A 21,361-nucleotide genomic window follows, 5' to 3' on the forward strand; every position below is an offset into this window, starting at 1 on the left:
GAGTTCCAGAGCAAAGCAAAGAAGTAACTAGTTAGCCACCCTCCCTTTTATAACTTGTTCCCTGCACTGCCTGTTGGGAGATGTGCTTGCAGATGTTTGAGAGGTGGGCAGAGGCAGCTGCTAGGATGAGGCTGGGATAATGTGAGTAGCAGGGGTAGCAAACAGGGAAGGAGGAGGAGTGACTGGGTGAGGGTCCTGTTGTACCTGAGAAGTACTTGAGAAGGCTAATGGAGTCATAGGATCACTTGGGTTGGAAGGAACCTTAAAGACCATCCAGTTCCAACCCCCTGCCGTGGGCAGGGGCACCTTCCACTAGACCAGGTTCCTCAAAGCCCTGTCCAATCTGACCTTGAACACTGCCAGCGATGGAGCAGCCACAACTACTTCTGTTCCAGTGTCTCACCACTCTCATAGTGAAGAATGTTTTCCTAATATGTAATCTACCTCTGCCCTCTTTCAGTTTTAAAGCCATTCCCCTTGTCCTATCCGTACATGCCCTTGTAAAAAGTCCCTTTCCAAATTTCTTGTAGGCCCCTTTAGGTACTGTAAGGTCTCTCCGGAGCCTTCTATTCAGGCTGAACAAGTCCAGCTCTGTACGCCTGTCTTCATAGGAGGGGTGCTCCAGACCTCTAATGGTCTTTGTGGCCCTCCTCTGAGCTTGCTCCAAGAAGTCCATGTTCTTCTGTTGGGAGTCCCAGAGATAGACACAGCACTGCAGGTAGGGTCTCACGAGAGCAGAGTAGAGGGGGAGAATTGCCTCCCTTGACCCACTGGTCACATTTCTTTTGATGCAGCCTGGGACAACTGGCTTTCTGGCCTGCAAGCACACACTACTTGGTCATGTTGTTTGTCAACCCAACATCCCCAAGTCCTTTTCCTCAGGACTGCTCTCAATCCATTTTCCACCCAGCCTGTAGTTGTGCTTGGGATTGCCCCTACCTACATTCATAAATATGCACTTGGCATATTTATTTTTTTTTCTAGGGTTTTTCTTTGGCTAATAATTGTAGGCCTCCTAGGGCAACATATTCTTGTTTCAAGGTCTGAGCATTAGAAAGTCTCCTTAGTAGCTTAGCTATTCGGTTCAGTTTCTCTGTCCCTGTTTTCTTTTTCTTTTTTAGTCTCATTTCTCGAATATCTTTTCTGACCGTTTCAACTGTTCCTGCCATCAAGACAAAGGAAATCTTTTTCACACTTTTTCTCTAGTAGTCTACAAAGCATTCGTGCATTTCTTCAGATCTCATCAAAACTATTCAGACCAGCTCCGCTTCATGACTTAAAATGTCTGATGTTCTCTAATATGCTTGCAAAATCTAATCCAACAGGATTCCTGTACTCCTCTTGCTTGCCATTTTCTGTGGTTTTTTCCTTTCACCCCACCCCTCCCCACTCCCCCATTTCTAACATATGTTGTATAGTATCTATGTTACTTGCATGTGTGTTTGTTGTGGTGGATGTTTGCTCTTCATAGTCTTGTTGTTTATATATCATTTGGATTCCTAGACCCAGACATGCTTAAGATCCACATTTTTGGAAAGTAGTGACATTTTGATACATTTGTGGACTGAAATCAGTTAAGAAACGGGGTGTGTGGCAACTCCAGTGTCCAAATGCCTGATAAGCATTTATTATCATTTTAGCTGTGTGTTGAAATAAGATTCCAACTTTGGGCTAGGAGCAAACATGACACTCTTTAATGTTCCTTGGTGCAGGTTTCTACTTTGATGTGATGGAAATTACTCCTGAAGCAGTTGGGATTCACAGATTCAACAAAGACAACCAAAAGGTAGTAATAATCTAGTTAACGTCTCAAACCTTGAAGGAGTGCTGTCAAGGCTTGAAATCTTTGCTGTTATCTTCCTTTGGGTTTTTTTTTGGTCGGAGATACTTGCTTTCAAGTTTTATTTATTGGTGCAAGTCTCTGATGATGATTTTCATAAGGAAGTATTTGGACTGTAGCTTGAGAGTGTCTACAGTGCAAAGTCTGAACTAGAACTTATACGGTATTATTTCTAGGAAATGTTTCCTTTACTGGGAAATATGGATTTAGTGAAACCAATTCTGTTTTTGAAAAGGGATTAACTTTAAGCTTATTGAGAGCTTAGTACGCTTATGTGACTTGGTCCCCACCTTCTAAGTTTCAGACACACAGATAATGATGTGTTGAAATTTTTGGGCTATAATATATTGTATTTTGTCTTGTTCTAAATGTGTATACGAAGACCTCAGTTTTCTGTCCTGCATAGCTTGGGGTAACCTACAAGCTACATAGTTGTATCTAAGTAAACACAGGCTCAAGTCCAATTGGAACTAAAATAGAAATTATGAAAAGGAAAGTTCTTGGTATCTTTTTCCTTTTTTCTTCTTTTGAGGAATGGATATTGTTTAAATGTCTGGCTTTCTGGATGGTACTGAAACTCAAAAGATGTCTTTTATCAATCATGACTCCCAGTCAATTAGACTTCACCCAGGTGAAGAGAGATTGATACTGTTGTGTGTTTGCAGTGTAGCACTAGCGTCTTAAATGTTTGCTGTTTAAATGAATGCTTAATCACTTCTAACTGTTATGCAAATCGTAGGCACTTATTGTAGTGCATGGAAAAACTAAGTATTTTGTGAAGCTTTCTTTGTATTTGTAGTTCTGTATTTTCCTACTTCTGTTGCATTTTTCATACTCTGGTTGATGAAAGGATAGAAAAATGTTACCTGTAGAAACTAAATGAAAAGATTATATGGTTTCACTTTTGTGGAGACAGAAATAAATTTTTGTGACATTGCTTAATGCATCTGAGTTTTATCTACCTGCTTTAATTTTATATTTTTGAGATATTGATTCTTAAGCAGCTTTTGGTGCTGAGAAATGCATAGAGAAGAGTTTACAATTTGCAGTAGAACCTCGTCACATTGTGTGTTGATTTCAAGTTTGATGGATTTGCCAACAAACACTGAGGTTATGGATTGCATTCTCTGTCATGAGTCTTTAGGTCTATCTTATGTGTATGAGTGAAGAACTAGGCCTTGCTGAAAGCAGACTTGGGGGCGAAGTCAAAGATAATAAACCATAAATCTGTCTTGCTTTTTTAACCAGTCTGCAGCTTGGCATTATATACTGTGTAAGGTGCTTGTTAACTTAATGTATTCCCTCTTTGATATAGGTTTCAGTCTTTCCAAAGGAGGTGGAAATACGAGCACTGATCGAAGGGCAGTTCATGGCCAAGAGGATTCATGCTGAAAAGCTGGGATATAAAGTCAGTAAGTACGATAAAAAGCAGTACAACTCATGGCACTAGAGATCAGACACAAAGATAGGAGTCCTAACAGTAATGTCAGTATTGTGATTCTTGTCCTGCCTGATGGATATAGAAACTGGTATAAATTCTAAATTAGCCTCCTGGAAAAATTCTGGATGGTGTGTCGGGGCAAGTTTTTGCAGATGTTAATTTTAGAAGGACTGATGGTTTAACTTTAAGATGACTTCTTTTTCAAGTATTCTTGCTGTTTCATTGTTACTGAGCTGCATTGTCAATTTTTAAATAAGAGTTTGGGCTTCAACAGCTTGTTAAGTGAAAAGATGACCAGCCTTCTTCCTTAAGCTAAAGACTGTAACTCAGACAATCTGAAATCTATGTTCAGTTCCTGGATCTCCCATAAGCCTCTTTACCTCAGTTTCCTGTTAATAAAGTAGAAGCCTTTTCACTGTCTTGTGATTCGGAAAGCAAGAGAGCCTGCTTCCCAGAGTTGATAATGTAAGTATTTTTTAGCACATTGGAACAGCAAAGTCATTATTTTACCTATAGAAGTGGGATCAGGTCGTTACTAGCTGTTACAGTCTACAGAAAAATACAGGCAGGTGGGTAAGATGTTTTATTGCCATTTTCTGCCAGTGTATCAACCAGTGGCATCTTAAAAAATACTGACTTATCTTTTTAATATCGTATTATTTTTATTTACATCCTGACCTTCTCGTTTACAAGCCAATGCTGACCTCCTAATTTAGAAGCCATTGCCTGACTCTTACCTCCAGGCTTTTATCCATAATCATGAAGGATAGAATATTTTTGCTTTTAAAAGAGAACTTGGAAGCTGTAAGTTGAGAAAACAGAGAGACACTGGAACAAATCACAAGGCTTGGCAACACCACCTCATAAATTTATGCCATAAAGGCTTTGTTGTTATATATTTTCTTATATACTTGAAACTGCATTTATTTGGGAAGGTTATTTATGGCAACAGGCTGAGATTCAAATAGATCGTGTTTTAAATCCTGTTATAGCCTTCATTCTTAGATTCTGCTCCACCAAAAGCTTGGCTTATATGGCCTAGAAAGCTCATGGCTGAAGAGGATACTTTTGCAATCTGTAAATGTCAGGGGTTAGACAAACACCAGAGTGCAAGAGGAACTATTTAAGATATCAGACAACTCTGACACAGAAACAAATGGGTAGAAATTATCTGTAAATATGTTTAGGCTCTGTAGGACAGCCAGAAGCCTAACTAGATTTAGGATGTGGCTTAATAAGCTTGAAAATCTCCTTTTTTTTTTTTTTTATTATGCTGTAGATGTCTACAGTAAGAAGGAGATGGGTGTGATTGCATTGTGTTCCTCTAGTTTCCTTGGAACCTTGTATGCATTTGTTTTGTTGCATCCCGAAAGTCTTTCAGCTATGTAGTAACTAACAGAGGAGTTGCTTTAAAAGAGAACTGCTGTATGTAGTGTAGGCTGTATGCATCTCCCACTTTTCCTTAGTGGTATTATTTAAATGTCATATTCTGTTATTTGTGTAATAATGGCAGGCTTACATATGCATTGTTGTGTGACAGCTCTGAAAACAGGGTGAGTTCTGAATGTGTTTGAGGGTACGGATGAGCATTGTGGGAATTACTCTTGTATTGCTAGACATTCTCTTGTTTAATAGCTGCTCTTTTTCAGGCTACTTCTGTTTCTAATGTGAATTTAAAATCTTATTTATCTTTTGGGTGAAATATACAGTCAGGACCCTTGTGTTTATTCAGTTCCTTTTAGGCCTTGTCTACACAGGGAATTTACCTTGATTTTTCCAGGAATCAAGCTGATTTACATTCAGAAATATAATCACAGTAGTGTAAATCTTGGCTTTTGTTGTTGTTTACACGAATGGGAGAATAGAATAATAACTGCTCACAAGATCTGGAGTTATAGGATAACAGATATTAAATTGATCTGTAACACAAATGGAACTGACATGGTCAGTCACAACAAATGTTTTGCTGTGGTGTCCTGCAGTTTGTGTGGTGCCATCTCAGTGGTGCATATGAGTCAGAAACCTGGCTAAGAAGTGCCCTAGCTCTGGCACCAAGGTTCTGGAAAAATCATTTTGGCAGTCATGCACTCTATTCTTGGGCCAAATGCAGTTTGGACGACTGGGATCTGAAAAGCAGCAGCATACGTGGAAGAGAATTTTGTGAAGATAAATAAATAAAAATCAGCCATATATAGTTCTTGGTTATGCACTGTGAACATGACAAATATTAGATAATCCCTTAGAATTTACTTTCAGTTAATGAACATACTATCTTGCTAGGAGCAGTATTTTGAATCCTTAGTCTAGCTAGCACTGCAGGAAGAAGTGCAGTGATGCTGAAAGAGTGTCTTATATTTGTGTGAGCTTTTTTTCCCAGTTTGATATGCCTGGTTGTCTTATACAAATTGCAAATAATAGTTTCAAAACCCCTTAAAACAGCTCTTCGGGTGCTGTTTGTGCTTGCCTGAAGGCATTTGCAGGGGTTTCAGTGCGCCTTGTGTGCCAGTAGAGGGCAGGGGATTCTCTCTCATGACTTTTAATTTGAGGCTGGGATGCGTGTGTCAGCCTTGTTTTGAAAATGGCAGAGTCACCCGAGGATCCCTAGGAGAAATGTTAAGCCCTACATTAATCGTGATTTAAGGGTTTTAAAAGTGTGTGTCACTCTGTTCTAATTGCTCTAATCTTTCTCAATCAGATTTCAGGGGAAATAATTCAGTAACACCCTGTATCCTGTTTTGCTTATGTGCTTAAGGGGTGGATAGAGGATTGGGATCTAGAAACAAACACGTGAAGTTTGGTCTGTCCCTGTTGTTTACATCCTCCGATTCAGAGATTCATGCAGATAAGGTGAAGGTTTGCTGTTCTGGCTTTATTTTCCTGAATTTTGATTGTGTCATAAACAACTGCTGTTGTGTTACTTCCTTTTTCTGCTTGCAGCCATCCCCTTTTGAAAGCCAAACTCACGACTGGATTTCAGAGGCTGGTCATACCGACATGCTTGCTGCATGGTTTGTGGACTCTCTGAAGTCAAAACCATGGTAACTTTATGGAGAAATGACAGTCTCTGCAGCTTACTGACACAGGTGATCGCAGCAGCTATAAAGCTGTCACTGGTTGAGACTGATCTGCCTGTATATACTTTAATAACCTTGGTGGCCACTTCAGAGTTGCTTCTATTCCGGACCAAGCAATATTAAAGTTCATCCTAAAATTGACACTGACTGGAGAATGTTGCAATGGTCCTTGCCTGGACCTAGTGAAGCTATCCTGGTGAAGATCCACCAAAGTGATTATTCTTGGGAGCAAAATCTACCTTCAGGCCCACTGGTGGGTGAAGTGAATATTGCCAGGATGTATGTTATGTGTGCTGAAGGATACAGCACACAGGTATGGGTTCTGGTGTTGATCACCAGATGTAGTCAATAGATATTGAAGTGATGTGCTGGTCTACAGTGTAGAAACCTTTGTGTCAATGGTAATCTCAGCACTAGGTCCATACGTACTGGGTCCTGTGTATGCTGGAGTTGTGTTAAACAAGGTTTTTGTGGGACTGCAGCATCAATTAATAAATCCTGCCTTGTAGTTGACTGATTATCTGGGGTGGGGGTCTGTGTTGAAGCTTTTAGCTTTGAACAAAGCTTTCTGCCTTCACCTTGTGCCTGTCAGTGAGTTCATATACTCCAGTTGCTCTGGATGTGCTCTTTGTATCACATTTATACCTTTAGGAATCTGATTCTGACACCTAACTGTCAACAGCAGGGGTAGATAGGTAGAAGGTGCCACATTTTACAAGCATGATCTTTGTCCATGAAATCCCGTGTCTGTTTTTATTATGTAATTTACAGCTTCTTGCATACATAAATCCATCACTCACAAATAATGTTGGTGCCCTGAATTCTACTGACTGTACTTGGTGCTTAAGTCCTGGCTGGAGTGACACAGACATGCCTATGGCTTTGCACTGGTGTAAGAATGAGCCAGATTTTTCCCTTAAGCACCCTATGGCTTTGCACTGGTGTAAGAATGAGCCAGATTTTTCCCTTAAGCACTACATGTTGATGGTGTTTCAAATATGTGAACGTACATCCTTCTGATCAAATATACGATGAGATGCGTTCTTAAACAAAACAGCAGTCCTGCAGTGCTAGGGAAAAATTGGAAATGTCAAGCCCAGCATGCTCTGACATCTCAGTGGTTAGAGGGGGAGCTTACATTTTCTGAAGAGCTCAGTCTAAGATTACATGAGGGCAAACTCAAAGGTGCCCGATTTCTTTTTTCTTCAGGTGGTATTTTCTTCTGATGCTATTTCCAGCAGGTTGAAGGTAGTAATAATGTGTGGCACTTTGTCTGCAGGGAAGGCATTCTGATGGAGCAAGGGAAGCTCAGAAAATATCAGTTAGTTTAGCATGGAGTGATTGATTTCATTATTCATGATGTCACGCAGAATTACAGAACCTGAAGGGGAGGCATGGGTCTGTCAATTCAGAGCAAAGTGTTGGCCCATTGGAGGATGAACTGGCTTTCCAGTTTGGCAAAGCTAGATGGCACTGGTCCTTGGGACACTCTGGAGATGGCTTTGTGTCAGGCTACGAGCCAGGTTTTTCTGCTGGTGGTTGTCTTTGACTGTGTTCAGTGACTGTAGCCTCCATAGTCTTCTGGAATACCAAGAATGTTGGGGTACTTGTTCCATCGGTTGCCCTTCATCACTAAGTGTGCTTCTACTCCAGTTGCAGCAGTGTTCTGGCTGAAAACTGTGAGTGAGGCCATTTTGTAGTTGCATACAGATTAAATTGATGTTTATGCCCTGCGGGATTTAAATTTCTTAGAGAAATCAATACTAAAATGTTGTGTTGGCTTCGTGCTTGTCTCTTGCTGTTTGCTACTAAGAGTGCTGATGTTGTTTCAGCAGCATGAGGGTGATGGCTTTGTTAGGGGCCTTTTGCTTCAGCAAGTGAATGAAAACAGTTTAAAAATAATTAGAGGACAGAGCTCTTAGTGAGAGATTGAAGTCCTTTGTTTACAATAATAGCGAATAATGGTAGAGGTCAGATTGGAACATACATGAACAGTGATGGGGCACAGAGTACCGCTTGGCATGCAATACAAGCAGACCGTAAATATGCCTTGCCGTTAGATCTTGAGCCTGTATTTTTGAGGGAGGAGTGTTGGCTTAAGAAGGACTTTCAAATTCATCAAAGTCAGGATCTTCCTGCCAGATAAGCTAGTGATTCTGCTGCAGAGGATATTTGTATTTTTTGATGAAAGTTCTGGCTGATAAGAGTGCCAGTGTGAGATGGGCAATACCTTGCCAAGAACTTGACTGTATGCCCTCTTATTTTCCACAGAGCATCAGACTTGTATCACGTAGCAGAGCCTTCCAGGCACGATCAAGCAAGGCTTGGTTTTAAGCCAGTGATCTGGAGTGAAAGGTTGGTTAGCTCATTACCAATTCCCTGACCAAGTATTTTGCAAAGAAGAGCTTTTTTATTATTACTTGGCTCCAGAGAGCCAAGAGTATTAGTTTAACTAATTTTAAAAAGGGTTAGATAAAATGTCTCTGGAGGAAATGACCTAATGTACTATAAGGAAGCTGCATACGTGCTCTAGAATTTTTCCTGCAGTGGCTATTGTCTTGCTTTTATTTTGTTTTATTGTTGTTATACATATACAGGAAACACAGTGAAGACAGAAAATCCGAAGAGCTAATAAAAAGATTGGAAGAGGTACTATCTGTCTTTCATTTCTGACACAATGATAAAATGTTGTCATTGTTTGAACAATCACTTTTAATGTTTGGTCAGCAAAAAAAACAAGTATGTAAATGGTTCAATTCCTGTGCCCTAATGTTAGGAGGGATTGTTTATGGCTGTTTCAGTGATGTACTGTTCAAGCTAGTACTCAGAAAAATAGTTGAGCTGTCAGTTGACTGGTTTTGTTAGAGCTTCATGGATCTTTAGAAGCTGGGGACATGGACATCAGTTAAGTTATCTAATAAATCTCTTATCGCTTGTGTTTTTAGGACTGATCTAGTTTTAAATCCAATTAGATTAGGGAGGGAATGACATGATTGCAGTCTATAAGTACCTTCTTGGGGAAAGGAAACTTGGTAGTATAGAACTCCTGAGCCTTACAGACAGAAACACTATGGTTCAATAACTGAAAGTGAGCTAACCTCAAATGACAAGCAAGGTGCAGATTTTTAACAGAAACTGAAATAAAACAGTGCAGCAATTGACAGGGTGTACTGAACTCTTTAGCACTGGAAGTTCTACGAACAAGGTTTGTTTTTTTTCCTGAATACGGGTGCTCTGGTCCAAAGAGATTGTTCGTGTTATAGAAGGGTGAGTTAAAAGAATCAGAGTGGTCCATTCTGTCTCAGACATATGGGAATCTGTAAGAGATGCCATTGCTAGGAAGCTCATCTGATTCACAGCTATATATACATTGCTTTGTAGTAATCGTTTATACCAATAGCAGCTGCTGGTATCACTGTAAATGATCCCGTGTTTTTACATTCTGCTTGTAAAATACTATATCTACCTTAGTTGACGCTTAGTGAGATGATACCTGTTTATTACTTTAAATCTTTCTTCAGTGTCTGTGTTTTCATATTTGTTGCTCAAATGTGGCAGGTCTGTTAGTGAACTCCATTCAGCTCTCCCAAGAATCTCTAGTCTCTCCAGCTGTCTTTCTTTTTTTCTGGCTTAAGGTTATTCAGCTGCTCTTACACATCTCATGTTATGCATCACTTCTGAGCACTAAGCGTTTCCATGCTTTCAGCTGCATCAATCCACACTTGAGATTTTTCAGTGTTAACAGGGATTCTGCAAGACAAGTCATTCTTTCCCGCCCTACTCTATTTGCCTACATGTACAGTGATTTTTAGCTCTGTTTGCTGCATGAGATTAAGCAAGACAGTTTTGCCTTACTTTAAAAGAGATCATTGTCTGAGTTGTTATAAAATGAATTTAAATATCTAAAGTGTTGGTTCCATACAGACTTTGATTTCTAGAGGACAGCTTCTCAGTGCTTACTCAGATTATCTCAAGAGAAAAATAACAAACCACCCTTCAGTTATTAAGTAAAAATATAGTGAAAGCTCACATGTCTGTGGGGAAGGGGAATTCTGTATTCTACTTGTGTAACTTTAATTTTCTTTAGACGTGAAGGGATTAATTTGGACAGCTTTTTTTTTGTGTGTATTTCTGACCCATGGTTTTCAGGAATGCATGTAAAAGGTATTCTTTTTTTCTGCCTTTAAAATACAACATTACTTAGCCTGTACATGGTGTGTCTAACTTATGCACTTGCAAAGGTGTGCATGGTGCATGTAAAGTGACAGGTCTCAGCCCCAAGGCTTTCACAATGTCAGTTCAGTCCAGGTGTAAAGGGTGGCAGAGGATGGGAAGTTCATGAAAAATAAGCTTCAAGTGCAGTATGTGCTTCTGAAGTTCTTGCTCTGACATGAGTACCAACAGACATTTTTTAGCTTTGCACTTGGAGGCTGTAATTTACGATCAGTGACAGAACTGACCCAAAGAAGGACGAAATTCCTGATCCCAGCTTCCAGACAGTGATGTAATTTTTCTCTTTGGTGTTTAAAAGGCTGGACTTGAGTTTCTTACAGTGGCCTTCAGCTCATCAGTGCTATTCCTACTTGGAAAATCTAAAGAGTGTATGAAAGAACACAAGGAAAAAAGTTTGCTTGAAACTGAAATTGTCTTCTTCCAACTGCACTTACAGTGATTGTACAGCATCAGGGGGACTTAAAGTAAAACTAAACTCAGGAGTACCTGCTGAGCATTGTACATCAATTACTACTCAAGTAGAGAGTGAGTTTAAAAATGGCCATTTCTCTACCGCTTATGTTGGTTTTTATGTATTTGTCTTCCATTTGACAATATTTAAACTTAAGAAATTTCTGAAAATTGGAAATTTGAAATTAAAAATAGAATATGTATATACATACAAAGGGAGGTTTTGTGATGCTTTTATTTTTGGTAGTGTCTCAAAGTGAAATACTTTAGAGGCTATCTCTATGGCGGATAACTGAACTTGTAAATCTTTAATGTTACTAAAGCATGACTTAACTCAGTGTTTCACCTCTGGATGTGCCTATCTCGGTTGATTCTTCTGAAACGCATAATTATTAGATGTTTTCAGAAGTTCTGGTAGATGGAAGTTCTGTTAGGCACAGCTTGTAGAAACCAGCTAGCATCTTTATAAAATATAAATCTATGTGACTTTGTATTTCCACTTTTGCAGCAACACTGAGTGGAAGGAATGGCTGCATAGGAATTTGAATGAGCTGAATGCTCTATCTCAAAAATGCTACTAGAAGGTGTTTGCTGTGTGCAAACACACAGTACTGAATTCTTTCTTTTTACAAGACAGCAGTGTTACCCAAGATAGCAATCCTAAACAGTGTGTATTCATTATAGAAGCAGAAGCAAATGCCAGTATTATTTTGGAAAACAAATGAACCGACTTGGAAATATGCTTGATTTCCTTAGCCTAAAGTTAGTAGCCAAAGTTTCAGTGTACTTATCTATCTAGTCAATGTACTTCATCATTGATAGCAGCGTTCTTCACTTTTGTGTGTTTTCATGTCATGTTTTCAATATGTTAAGATCACTTCTGTTACATTTCAAATATTGGCTTTGTTGGTAGAGGAGTTTAGATCCTAGGGGTATCCATGTGCTGAAGGAATGTGTCTGGGAACTGTATTCCAGCACATCCTTGGCTGACTTCTCTGTGTTTCCAGCATTGGATCGCTCAGTTCTTTCCCTCACCATTGCTAGTATCTATTACCAAACAGGTAAATGTCAGTATTTATCTGTACATAGCTATTTCCATGCGTGCATCTCAAGAAGTAATTATGGAGAGCTGGAGGGCACTCAGCATTGTTTCAAACTGGCAAAGTATTTCTGTGCTGTTGGTGGCCAACTTAAAACCTACAAACCAGCAGAAAATAATGTCACATATTGGCCTGTGTAGCAGTAGCGCTGTGAGTAGCATTGGAATTAAAGTGGTCACAGAGCTGAAGGGATGTTGAACGATATTTTCAAAAGCATTCACTCTCTTCACTCAAGGTGCTCTTGATCTTTTCCCTCTGTGTTTATTCTGGTCAAAAATGAACTTTTTGTTATTTTGAAGTGGTTCTAATTATAATGGTAATACAAATGTACAAGTGGAGAGCTGCTTGAGTAATCTCTTCAAATTAAGTGCACTTCTAGTAAAGTGAGTTAAGTTTACCTGCAAGTGAACACTTGTGCTGCAGAGTGATACAAAGCTTCATATATCATACCTAATTTTTGTCTGTGAACGCAAAAGCCTGGTACCCACTGAAGTGCAGGTGAACATCAGAAGCCATTGTTTTAAAGTATGATATGTTAGAATAAAAAAATTGCTGGCAAGCGCTCAGGATCTAATGGCTTCATGTTTATTATTGTGTTTTAAATTCCTTTTTTATTCATTAGAGGTACTAAATTCTTTCAAGTACAGTAGCCGCTATGAACTTTGATACAGGTCAGGGCAGATTTTAGATGCTATCTAGGCTGTTACTTAAAGTGTGATCACTGCAAGGGCATTCCTGTTGATTTCAGTGCTGCCATTTGCATGAATAAGGGTTAATCATGAGAACCGGGAGAGTGTAAGACTATAGCTCTAATTTCCATCCCCTTTTATATGCTTGAAAATGGGTTAGATCACTCCTTAGAGGCCTGACCATTTATCTCTTTTCATTTTAACCAAGGGATAAAACTGACAGCAGTTCCAGTTTAAGAGGCCTCAGACAAACTTCTGTTGTCTACTCCCCTATACATCCTTTCTATCTGGCCTGATGGCACATTCAATACCCCAAAATCAGCTGCACATTCCAACCAACTACAAAAGCAAAAGTACATTGAGGGCTCAGGTAGGATGTGTTGTATTCTAATGGTTAAAAGAAGAAAGTTACATATGTATGTTTTTGGTTATACACACTCACACTATATATATGTATATATATATAGCACAAATAATGATATCGTACAAATAACTTTCCTATTTTATTTAGAGGATGGGAGCCAGGACTGGAAATTCACAGAACCTTTTGGTTATTATAACTGACATTTCTGAAATGAATTATTTTCTCTGAGTAGTCACTCATGCAAAGTGACTGCTACGTGTGGAGGTGCAGAAAATGTCTTGTAAAACTATTGTGGCTTGGGTAGCTCGTGTGTCTGATGCTTAGGAGCGATACCACAAATGTGTGAGAAAAGTGATGTAACGAATAGTGTATACCTAAAGAGCTCCAGATAAAAGGTTCAAAGAACAATTATCTCAGTTGAATGTAGTGTTTTAAAAACAGCTTAATCCATTTTCCTGCCCTTTTTGTGCTTTTCCTCTAAATAATTCTAACGTATAATAATTAATTGCTTAAAATAATACCAATAAATCTAACAAGGTTTGTCTGAAGCTTGGCTGCACAGAGGAAACTTCATGTTTGTTTCAGTGTGAGAGGAAAAAGCCATTTACTGAAAAATATTAAGAAAGCTAATATTAATTTAGATGGAACTTAATGAAATCTTTAATGGCTTTTTAAAATTATTTTCCTTAGATTTTAATTTGAATTAAATCATTGCTATTGTTAAATTAGTTAAACACTAAATTAAGAAATGCAAATGAAGTAAGCCCAAAATCCAATGTGGTTATTGTTTTTATTGATATATGTAGGCTAGTGGTGCGGAGCAAATTCCAATTATATCTGATCTGTTATTTGCAGTACAAGTTCCTGACTCTTCATTAAGTGTAATACATTAGATTAAATGCTTTACTCGATAAGAGCTTGGAAAATACCAGTATTACAATAAACCACTTGCTGCTTTTGCCTCTTTGTTTGGGCTGTTAGCGCTGCCTGTAATGCAGGCTCTCTAGTTTAATGTTTTAAAATCCTGTCCAGTTGTGATCATCAGAAAAAGATAAATGTAAACTTTAGGTAGCATAGTCACAGGAGGCCTGGGAGCGAGGGAGAGTTGCTAAAGGCAACTCCATTACATACATGAGTTCACCTGAATAAATGTTCAGTGGCTTCTGCTATGCTAACTGTAAATACTAGTAGCTAGCGAGGAAAATGCTAGTTTCACATGATGTATCTCCCTATATGATTAAAACATCCAAAATAAATGGAGCATGTCTTCAAGTACCAGTACTAAATTTATCCAAGTTGTTCTGTATCTGTTGGTTTATATTTTTATAAAGTGCAGTATCCTAAACTGACTAAAATACGTGGAAATCTAGGTAGGAAAGAGGAAAATGTATGTGCCATTTTGAGCTTGTCTGCTTTGTGCACAGCCGAGGTACTTGTCTGTATAAAAGCTCCTTTTTGATTTTTTTAAGCTACTTTTTCCCCTGGAAGCCATTCAGGAAGGCAAAATTGAGCCAAAGCTGCCCATAGTTGCTCTGTGACAGTCCCAAGTGGAGAGAGGATGCCGTAACCAAGGATACACCTTATTGCATGGCTGGCCCAGCACAGCTCTGGGCAAGCCAGGCACACCTGGGGGTACCATGTTCCTGAGCTGTGGCTGGTTTTTGCCTGTGCTCCTGTATCCAGCAGTAGCAGCTTCATAATCATCCATGTGAATAAAACTGTTTTGGCTTCAGTCAATGGTTGATCTTTTTCTGGCAGGATAAATGTTGCAGTTGATGTGACGGAGCCTTGTGAGGTAATTACTGTTCTGTTTTAACCTAATGTGGTGGGCATAGCAAGTGTATCCAAAGTGTGGGCTGGGTTTGAGAGATGGCATTCCAATGCTGTGGTTAAGTCATTTGTGATGTCTAAGTCTACAGGGGGAGTATTTGGCAGAGCTGAGACAAGACATTGACACCCACTTAGCATGGGTGTCAGCCTTCTCACCCTATGCCCAGAGAAACTTCTGCCCAGTCTAGTCTAAATAGTGTAAACCAGTCCTTTTCCATTCTCTCTCTGTGTCCTCCTCTTCCATTTTCCCTGAGTTCTGGATCAACCTGCATCTAGAGTAATTCAAAATGGTTCTGTGAAGACACTGAAAGAGACTGTAATGTTTTATTGCTGGAATGAGTGAAAAAAAGCCCTCTTTTCTGAATCATCGTGAGAACCTCATGGTATTTGCCATCTTGCTTTGTTTCACGTTTGACTGCTTAGTAACTGCTACCATACTGTTAGCAAAATGCTTCTCTTTCTTGATGCTTTCCTCCCATGCCTGTTGTTGCACAAATCCTTGGAGTGTGGCTCCAGAAAGTCTCCTTGAAACACTTTCCTCTGACAGCTTAGTCTATTTGTGCTGCTCCATGCCCATGGTCATCAGAATCCGTATTCTGTGCTTGGGCTAAAAATGAGACCATTCTAGCTCAACACCTCCTCCACTTCCATATGTTATACTGCATTTGTTGCTGAGGGTGATGCCAGCTATTGAGTGCCTCCTTGCAGTGGTGGCAAGGAGGCAAGATGATGAGTTTCTGGGTTGCAGACAGAGATCTTTACCTTGCAGGAGATGTTTTGTGGTTTTGAGGCGGTCATTGCTCGGGCTTCTCTTCTGTGAGATTTCTGAAAATCCTCTTATGTAGATGCTTTCAGGTGCTTCTTCCAAACTTACAGGTCTTTTTGCCACACCTTGTTCAGAGGATGACTAGACTTCCAGAATGGTACTGTGGCCATTGGGCACCACGTTGTAATGGCATCATCTTGTACTTGCTTAACTGTATTGAATGTATGGCACTGCAGCAGTCTGCAAAGAATGAGGTCTTTGCATCCAGGAAGAGCAAACAGTGGGTTGTTTTCAGTGCATGCTAGTTAAATGGGAATCAATTATGGAGAAGTCCTGGAAACACTGGCATGGAGGAAAGGTGGATTTGTATTGAACTTTAATGTTTGACCATGCTGCATAGTAGAAGCTTGTTTCCGCCTGCAAAACAGACTAGTTTCAGGTGGCTAGAGTAGTGTGTAGGGTATGACCCAGCCCAGGCAATAAAGTCTGTATGAGTAAAAGTACAGGTATTATGAATAGTGAGGATAAGTGGTGCTGGATTAGAATATAAATCTTAAACAGGATTAAGCTGCATCAAATATGTACCTACGGAGCAGAATGTGCTTTCTGAATAGGGAACAAGCTAGATAAACAGATTTCATAATTTCAGAGGATGCTCTGCCTCAGTTTGTAAGTGATCATGCACTTTTATACTCCAAGGAGAATTTGTATTGCACCAAAGATGAAGGTTTTCTTTGGAATCATATTTTGGCCCGGGACTGAGAAAAACTTGCTGCAGGATTTGTGTAGGATTCACTCGCCCCATCTGAGATTCTGTCAGGGCTGAAATGAAATGTGAGCAAGAGGAAAAACCATGTAATTGTACAGGCTCGTTTGTTTTCACACAAATGCATTAGAGCAAAATCTCACTTTCATGAATCAGCATTTCCTTTGTCAATAACTTTCAATATTAAGCAGTAAGGTGACACCAGGATTACATTGGAGAAAAAGTAAATTAAACGGCGACAAAAGATTCTTGAGGGTAAATTGACATCTGAGATCTTGATTCATGGTTCAGCTACAGAACAGGATGGGAATAACTATTTCCTTCCTTCTATGTTTAAAATTGTTTTGTAACTGAGAGATAAAAAGGACATTGCCAGATCCTTAGCGGATACCAGCTCATTCAAATCCCACGCTGTATTGAGAAAAGATACCTTTGCTACGTTCCATGTTTTCTGAAAATTGTAATGTTCATTCAGTTTGTCAAGGTCTGGAGCAGGTAGTCGTGCACTTTCTGTGTCGCTAGAAAGAAAATAGCTGATGTTTTAGTATGCTCGTGTGCTGAAATGTCATATTCTTCAGCTGAAGTGCAGTGTTCCCTCCTCTTCATTCTTACCAAATCCATTTTCCACACATTAACCTCTTCCTGACCTAGTGCCACGTATGCATAAAAAGCCCAAGTGCTTCTAGGTTGCAAGCATAGCAGTTGTCTAATATGTTAGTCTTGACAAGGATTCAAAGGAAATACACAAATTTATGAATATTATTCACTTTAATAAATAATCCTGGGGAAGTTATTTTGGAATGCTTATTCTAGTGAAAAGGCTGTCATTAAAGCTTCTGAGACTGCTGTTTAAATTACATAGGTGTCCTGCTACTCTGATCTTAGTGGCAGAAATTATTCTACCTTGGGACACACTTGCTTCGTAAGTATCCGTGGGTTTCAATAAATACAAGTACATGGCATTTCCTTGACATGTCAGTTTAGCACCTCCTCCCTCATACTTATTTATGTAAGTCTTCTAAACTCTTAAAAAAAAAAGTTTCCTATGTTCTGCCGTTTGGCATTACCAGCTCAGTCCTGAAATGCTTCTGTTGGCTTTAGAAGTTCACAGAAAATCTAGAAGACAAACAAAATACAAGAGAGAACACGCTTTCTGCAGGATCAGTGGTGCAAATTGCCATTTGTTTTGCTTCTCTATTTGTAGAATAGATTCTGCACAGACAGCAGTGAAAGCTTCCCTATCCTGCAGTCCCATCTCTGACTTAAGAAAGCACCTTCAGAAGAAAATGTATGTATTTTTATATAAATGGGCTTTATCTTTGGTCTGGCCATTTGGTTTTTTTTTTTCCCCCTAGATTTAAATACAGACATTATTGTTTCATTGGCTTGTTGATGCTACTGATGCTGCTTGTGTTTAAGCATGTTCTGTAGTGATTTCCTAAGTTCTTAGCTTTAATTTTTCATGTCCTACTGAAAGCCAGCAAGAAAACTGAGTCGTGCAATTTGTGACCTAGTGTGTGCTTAGCAATACCTGGCAGGAATCCTTTAAACAGGGACATGTGGCTTGGGCCCAGTTTCTCAGAACAGAGAGCTATTAGTGGAGATACCTCCAGTGTGTTAGTTGCTGTGACTATAAACACTGAGAAAGGTCTTATGATATAATGAGAAAAAGCCAAAGAGGTGAGCTGTGCATCACACAACTTCATCCAATGTTCCTCTAATCCTGTCTTGCTCAGTCAACTGTCTCTCCAGGCTTATTCTCTGATATGATGATGAGAAGCATATGCTTGTGACTCGGATAAATCACGTAAGTTGCATGTTAAACAGAGGAATGGTATGTTGGGAGCCTCATCAAATTCAACAAGGAAAAATGTCAAGTCTTGCACCTGGGGCACATAAACTTCCTGCGTTGATAAGAATCAGGGAGGGAAGCTCTCCTGAAATGGACGTGGGAGGTCTAGCTAAAAATGAGCCAGCAGTATATCTGTGCAGCAAGGAAGGCTGACATCATACAGGCTGTAGCAACAGGAGAATAGCCAGGCAACTGAAGAAGATAAATTACTGTTCTTTCTTCAGCAGTCCTTTAGATCAGGTCTGGAGTACTATGCCCATTTGGGACCCCCTAATGTAAAACACATTGACAAACTGGGCCAAGTGCAGTGAAGAAGTCACCAAGGTGCTCGGGGGCTGGAGGACCTCTCCTGGTCAGGGAGGCTGGGGGAGCTGGGCTGTTCAGCCTGGAGAAGAGGAGACTTTAGAAGGGTCTTAATGGTGGCCTGTTGAGGTGCTCTTTGGTGAGGTATCCAGAAGAGGGATGTGAGGCCATGTCCATAAATCGATAGTTTCTAATGGGATACACAAAAGATAAGTTTTTCACAGGGAGAAGTATAAATATAAAGCATTTTATTAGTGGGTTCTTGGTAACTGAAGGTCTTGAAACCTTGTCTCAGAAATGTAAAAAGACAAGGCTGATTTTATGTTGGTCTCCTTCTGAATAAAGTTGGTGTATTGACCTAGTTCTGTCACTCTGCAGCCACAAGCCAATTGGATCCTTCAGCTGCCACCTCATCTCATTTTGCCTCGTTTGGACAGATAGAACTAATTACAGTAGGTACTCTATCCAAATTTTTGCAGATTAATTTACAGCATGATGAATAGTCAGTGATGGAGATGCAACCAAGAAAGTGAGGGATGCTCTGACCTTGTCACTCAGATGGATGTGGAGACATACTGCTTTTTTCCCAGATGGCTCTTGTGTTTTACAGAAAATCAGTGACATGTTTAATTACTTCTGACAAACACAGAATGCATTCTCTTTTAGCTATATAGTGTTATGCCCTTCAAGACAGTGGAAGAAGGCAAAGCAGCATCTTGACCAGCCACCCTTTGAGCAGAATATTATGGACTGAAAGTCTTGGGGTTGTAATACAGGCTTTCAGCTCCCATTGACTCTTGGTGCTGTAAAGATTATAAATGGTGATGCAAGAAATTGCTTTGGGTACCTGTGATGTCAATGAAACTTCAGTGCATGCCTAAATAATGTTCTGCAGAGATGTTTTTTCAGCAATCAAGATGTAGCTTACATGCTATATGACATTTGGTAACTTTTGCGAAACAGAGAAGGTTAATTTGAAATTGCATTAGCATGTAGTAAAACAGGTCAAGATTGTTGCAGTCTTCAGAATTATGATAAATATAATTAGGATTGTCAGGCTTTTGTCTTCTCGTGAGTTTTAAAACAAGCACGTTGTGTGTGGGGGGAATAGATATACTTGGAAATTTAGAGCTGATACAATTGGATGTCTTTGCAACATTTGAAGGTGCCTTATTGGTTGCCTTGATGATGAGTATTTTAAATACTCAATGTAAAATACTTTGATGTATTTTGTGAAAAGAAAAATGTGCTGGGTGTGTCTTCCTCACTGAGCATTCTTTTGGACCACCTCTGGGTTGACCTGATGTGCAGGCTTTCATTCAAAAGTGGCAGAGAATTAAGGGGAGATTCTTTCAATAGTGCTTAAGGCTGAAATAGTTTTGCTGTTGTTGGTGAAGGTAAGGATGGTTATCCTGAGTCAGGCCAAAGAGCCAGCTAGGCTAGAATCTTCCAACAGCGGCCAGTCTGTAATACACAAGCAAGGCTTGAACAGCTGTTATATCCTCCCAGCTTCCACCAGTATGCAGTTTAGCAACTTCCTGAGCCTCAGGGTTTTTTATTTAACAGTGTTGACTGAGTTTTTCCCATGAACTTCTCTAATCACTTTTTAAAAGCATGTAGGTGTTTTGGCACCCATAGTGTCCTGCGGCGCAGAGCATTTCATCTGAGCTATGAGTTGTGTGAGAAGTCCCTAGTTCTTGTTTATATTGAGCATGTCAGCTGATAATTCCATTTGCTCCTCAATAGGTTCTGTACTATGAGAAACAGTGAATAATTATTCTGTATTTATCATCTTCTTGACTGCCTGTCCTCTGCTGGCCTCCCCCTGGTATTGTCTTAGCTATTTCTTTTCTTGGCTGAAGAACTGTAATCAAGACTTAGTCATGTCTTGTTGGAAGCTGTCCCACACCTTTGATCAGCCTTGTTGTGCTTCTGTGTATTGTTTCCATTTTTACTATGTTCTTTTCGTGACGTAGGACCAGTACTACACTGAATATTCAAACAGATACTACCCTTTTATTTAAAGGGTAGCATAATACTATTTCTGGTTTTATTCTTTTAATACAATTTTTAATGCACTTTTTCAATTTTTAGTATTGATCTAATGTTTTCATGAAATTATTAAAACTTACCATGCTTTAATCAAAGATAATAAATACTTAGAGCGTGATGGATATGTAAATTTAGATTTGTTCTTTCCGTGTACATTACTTTGTACTAATCAACATTGAATTTCATCTGCCATTTTGTTTCTTATCCTGTCTCTCATAAGAAAATTCTGTAACTCCTCAGGGCTGGCTTTATTGTTCTTTGCCCTTTCCCACATTACTCATGACCTTTCACTAGTGACTGTGAAAAATGATCACTTAGTCCTACTGGGTTTTTTCATGTCTTTTAAAAAGAGATCATTAATGCGTAAGACCACTTCCATTCTGTCCTGTGGCAACCACCTTTCTGCAAAAAATTTTGGTGAAGAACTCTGTTAGAAAAAGCTGCTGGAAATCCATGCTTATGCTTCTGTAAAGCAAGTTGTTGGAGACTCCTGTTTCAAGACTTTTGGCAAGATGCATTTTCTCCAGTTAACATTTGAACAACTCGGCACTTCATTTATACACAACATGTTCTAAGCATCATCCCATGTTGACAACTCAGT

The 21,361-nt window shown here is 39.4% G+C and overlaps 1 protein-coding gene across 3 annotated transcripts in view; it reads left to right on the forward strand.

Annotated features, from left to right (window-relative positions):
- The window catches only part of XYLB (xylulokinase), an 85,039-nt gene that overhangs the window by 24,084 nt on the left and 39,594 nt on the right, over positions 1-21,361 (forward strand). For 2 of the 3 annotated variants that reach the window (XM_065666859.1, XM_065666858.1), the window contains exons 14-15: positions 1,713-1,786; positions 3,156-3,252. In XM_065666859.1, the coding sequence (XP_065522931.1) occupies positions 1,713-1,786; positions 3,156-3,252 (171 nt within the window). Of the gene's footprint in view, positions 1-1,712; positions 1,787-3,155; positions 3,253-17,757; positions 17,881-21,361 lie in introns of those variants that run through there. The other variant, XM_065666861.1, reaches the window with a different exon arrangement.

The sequence above is a fragment of the Lathamus discolor genome, chromosome 2, assembly GCF_037157495.1.
Source record: "Lathamus discolor isolate bLatDis1 chromosome 2, bLatDis1.hap1, whole genome shotgun sequence".
Classification (NCBI taxonomy): Eukaryota; Metazoa; Chordata; class Aves; order Psittaciformes; family Psittacidae; genus Lathamus; species Lathamus discolor.